This window comes from Triticum dicoccoides, chromosome 3B (genome assembly GCF_002162155.2).
Source record: "Triticum dicoccoides isolate Atlit2015 ecotype Zavitan chromosome 3B, WEW_v2.0, whole genome shotgun sequence".
Taxonomy (NCBI): Eukaryota; Viridiplantae; Streptophyta; class Magnoliopsida; order Poales; family Poaceae; genus Triticum; species Triticum dicoccoides.
Genome location: NC_041385.1, coordinates 46,508,986 through 46,513,381, shown reverse-complemented (window position 1 = coordinate 46,513,381; position 4,396 = coordinate 46,508,986). Strand labels below are relative to the sequence as shown.

General features: G+C 43.0%; 1 protein-coding gene across 1 annotated transcript; it reads right to left on the bottom strand.

Moving 5' to 3' along the window:
• Positions 1–684: 684 nt before the first annotated feature.
• LOC119274601 (AP2/ERF and B3 domain-containing protein Os01g0141000-like) lies at positions 685–2,232 on the bottom strand. Its single transcript, XM_037555312.1, has one exon. It carries the CDS (start codon positions 2,091–2,093, stop codon positions 1,038–1,040), a length of 1,056 nt encoding a protein of 351 aa, XP_037411209.1. The 5' UTR covers positions 2,094–2,232; the 3' UTR covers positions 685–1,037.
• Between the last annotated feature and the right edge of the window lie 2,164 nt (positions 2,233–4,396).

Sequence of the window (4,396 nt, the reverse complement as noted above, 5' to 3'; positions counted from 1 at the left end):
GACAATCAGGCTGCCGCTGTTGTAAAGGCTTGTTGCTATGTTTGCGTTTGAGCGTTTTGACATGTAAATACTTGCTGATGTAATATTTAATTCCGCACTGCAGCAGACCGCTAGGGTGTAGGCGAGCAGCGCGTCGGTGACAAGTCTAGAAAGATCCAGATTGGCAGCGTTTTGGCATGCGCCTGTACAACGCGAATTGAAGAAACATAAGCTGCTAGATCAATTAAGTTTGGTATTGATAGACAGTGGAGATGGCTAACGGCTTTGCTTGTACATCTCGGTGGAGGGGTAGTCCATGTTCAAAAATGGATGTACTATAGTAGTAGAGATGCACTCCTTTTGGGTATATGAAATACAAAGTCTAAGAATGATGAAGTTGAAGCAAACAATTGGCGAGCCATGCATAGTTTCAATTATAGCCAATAGAAATCCACACAAGATGACTTCTCGAATTTATCATAAACTCAAGCAGGATAAAGCAATAAATTCCAAAAATGGGTGCAATTGAAGATGACAATTACTAATCTATGCATACGACTGAATTAATGAAATAGATTGTAACAATCCAAGGCCAGCAAGCAATTCAGCGCCTAATTTTTTTTCCTGCATGCATGTTGCAAAATACTGGTTTAGTAGACATTTTTAACTGCTTCCTTATATAGTGGCTGAGCGGATATCAATTAGTGTAGCAAAATGAATATTGCCAATATATTAAGCAGTGAACAAATTTTCATTGAAACATACACAAACACATCTCTTGATGAGAAGGCAGAATGGAACTTTTTGATGTGCCAAAATGATAGTACATACATAGATGTGCAACCAACATCGTCGGGTCATTGTGACCTCTCTAGCTAGAATTCCTAGTTGTGCACACACACATAATTACATATTAATACAACTCAATTTGCAATCAGGCTTGCAATAGAGTTCTACAGAGAATTTATCTAATCCACGAACAGGATCAGCATATATCATTTAACAACAAGAAGAAAAGGGAGGAAAAGTATAAATATATAGAGCTGTATGTGCAGATGCTATAAGACGAAAGCACCTAGGGCAGGAGAGCGCTGACCGTGTGGAAGTGGAACGCATTGCCTCTTGAGCAACTCCGGCGGGCCTTGCTCCGCCGTCGCCGCTCGCCCCCTCTTCACTCCGGCGATGTCGACACCGAACAGCCTAACGACGCGGACTTGTTCTCCTTTGGCAGTCTCCACCACTGGCAGCGGCGACGCCGATTTGCCGCTGTTGACGGTCGTATTCTTCTTGCAGTCGATGAAGAGCTGCTTCTCCTGGCCGTACGCCGAGCACGAGAAGACGATGGAGTCGCCGGCAGCGAGGCCCTTCTCCCGGACGAAGCGACTCCAGCCCTTTGTGAGCACGTAGCTCTGGCTGCTGTTCCAATACGAGTACCGGAACCTCCACACCTTCCCCTCACCGTCCTCAAAGTTGAGCAGCACGCCGTTGCCGGTGGTGGTCGTCCTCTCCTGGGTGCGCTTCAGAGGGAAGTGCTTCTCTGCGTGTTGCTTCGGCACCACGAGGCGATTGAGCTTGCCGACATCGCTTGGGGTCACGGCCTTCTCGAAGAGGGGCTCCCGCGCCCACGATGGCGTCGGCTGCGCGCGCGCCCCCATGCCGCGGCCGCGTCGCAGACCCTGGCGGAGCTCGTCGGCGTAGGTGTGCTTCCGGAGCATGTCGACGATCTCGGCCTTGGAGTGCGCCCCCAGGAAGGCGAGCTCCGCCTCCGCGGCCGCGCACGGGAAGTTGGTGGCGGCATCGCGGCCGCGGTACCTGAGCGCGGCTACGTCGTAGGCGCGCGCCGCCAAGTCCTGGTCCGGGAACGTGCCGAGCCAGACGCGAGCGTGGCGCTCGTAGATCTGGGAACCCCACCGCCCGTTGGGCTGAGGCACCACGCCCTTGAACCGCGACGACGCCGACTGCGCCGAGGTCACGGACTCGTCGGCGATGGCGACTGGTAGGCTCAGAGCCGTCAGTGCTCTTCCCGTGGTGCCTGACTCCGTCGTGGCCGTGGACGCGCCGGAAGAGTACTGGGAGGAGTCCTCCACCATGGAGCTCAGGATTTCCACCCCCATGGCTGGTTTGTTTTCTGTGGTTTCTTGCAATGATACTAGCTGAGCTAAGCTAGGTACATATGGAAATAATGTTGTGTGTGTATGTGTGTTTACCGGTTCAGATGAGTTGCTGTTCTAGCTACGGCTGGAAACAAGATGGTGGTTGCTGTGGGTTGTGTACACATGTGTTGGTGGTGTATATATAGATATTGTGGTAGAGAGATGGGTTTTGGTGCTCGAGCTCCGTGGAGTTTTTTTTTTGAAAAAAAAACTAATTTGGAAGTTTCACAAAAATCTGATTTTTTTACATTATTGTATTACGGATGTATACTGTATGTGTCTAAATTTCCATGAGAAACATGTCTAAATTTGAAAACAGTTAACATGGTGTGTACTGTTCACCATTAAATTGGTGTAGTTTGCATGTCAATGTATTTTCTCACGAAAATTTGCACATATGTAGTATACATCCATATGTCGACGTGGAATTGTTATCAGAATTTTTTGAAACCTTGAAATGTGATTTTGAATGTTTCAAAAAACGGGTTCCATGGAGCTCGAGCACTAAAATGCTGCACTCCATTGTGGTGTTTCTATTTTGGATGCATCTACTTGTGTACATGTATGCATGGAAGGGGAATAATATGGTGGGGCGTATTTTTGTTTGTGCTTAATTTGAAGCGATGGTGGAGATTTTCATGTTTGCACCTCCCGAAAGCTCCATATTATATGTGGTTTTCTAGCGTGTAGCAAGTGGGAACTAGGTATTATTCTATTTTAGCAACTTGGATGTTGATGTATTGGTTCAGGGTAAAATGTACTTGATGCATGTAGTACAACATGCTGGCCATCCATAACCCACATGAATGAGTAAAATTATCTTGGTGTAAAAAAGAAGTAAAATTGACCAGAAGATATGGATGAACAGCATACTTTTGGTGCATACTAGTTTGTTTAAATTCTCATGCATAATGCATAATTAATACACTAGCTCTATTCCGAAAAGCAACATGTAGTCAGGTTTCTTTATATTTAATCATGAAACCCAAAAACTATATTTGGATTTCTAAGCTATATATAGTTGTATCATAAATTTCTCACAAAAATAGTTTGCAACCCAAAAAATATACTCCCTCCGTTCCAAAATAGATGACCCAACTTTGTACTAAAGTTAGTACAAAATTGGGTCGTCTATTTTGGAACGGAGGGAGTACCTGCCAATCCAAAATAATTATTCCAGTCTTTTCTAATTATTTATTTGCATATTTGCACCAATATTTTTGGTCAAAGTCGCTTATTCGAGAATGTGACAAATATAAACTTCTTTTGTTTTAGTAAACACATAGTAGTTTCATCATGTTTCCTTCCTGCTTGTTAGTCATGTACTTTGTTCTTCCATACTAGTAGCACTTTTCTTTGATCTTCATGGTCTAGAAAGGACTTGCTTTCACACCTTGATAGTTCATACCATCGACAAATTAAACACTATTTACTTTTCTTGAATCAAACCATTTTCAATACTACATGTCCTCAGCAGACTAATTTAGTTCTTGTAATGTGATTATTGTTACAACGCTCTCAAATTTTGAAGTTACTAAATAAATTAACAAAATTTTACTTACATTAGTTTATCGTGCAATTTTCTTTTAGGTCATGTCAGATTATGTCCCCTGATAGTTTTATAAAAATGTATTAGGGATTGGACATCAAAGAGGACATATATAGTGAACCAAAAATAATTTTTATCCCTACAGTTGAACACTTCGAGTAAGAAGTAAATTCTTTGTAAAGAATACTTCTTTTGGCATACAGGATCAACCCCTGGCCTCTTCATCGATTCACACAAACAGACTTCTATTACTGATTATTCGATGATGCAACCCAAAGCGAATCATCAATGCTGAAAAGACCAGCTTACAAAGAAAAAGAAAGCCCCCAGGCCATTCGAAAATTAAAGGATCTGCCTCGTGGCAGTATATCCATAATCTGCATGTGACCAAAAAACAAGAATTAAATCTATTTTATAGAGTATTTCATCAGTGTGAGTCAACTTTGTCGCATGTACATATCTTTTGACAGTTAAGATAAGAATAGAAATTTGATTATCTGGTCGACCCATTGAGCTCTTGTTAATTTGGATTTTTCCAATGTTGGACATTATCCTCTCGGTTGGCTAGGATTATGTATATACCAGTACACAAGGATTGATTGAGCCTATTCGAACTCTGAAAAATATCGGTGGTTGCAAAGCGAGTGTGAATCTTGGTTGGATTTTTAATCACAAAACTAAACGAATCCGTGTAAAAGCCAAAACACTTGCTAAA

Coding starts and splice junctions, on each gene's coding strand:
- LOC119274601 (XM_037555312.1), bottom strand. CDS start 2,093: ATGGGGGTGGAAATCCTGAGCTCCATGGTGGAGGACTCCTCCCAGTAC.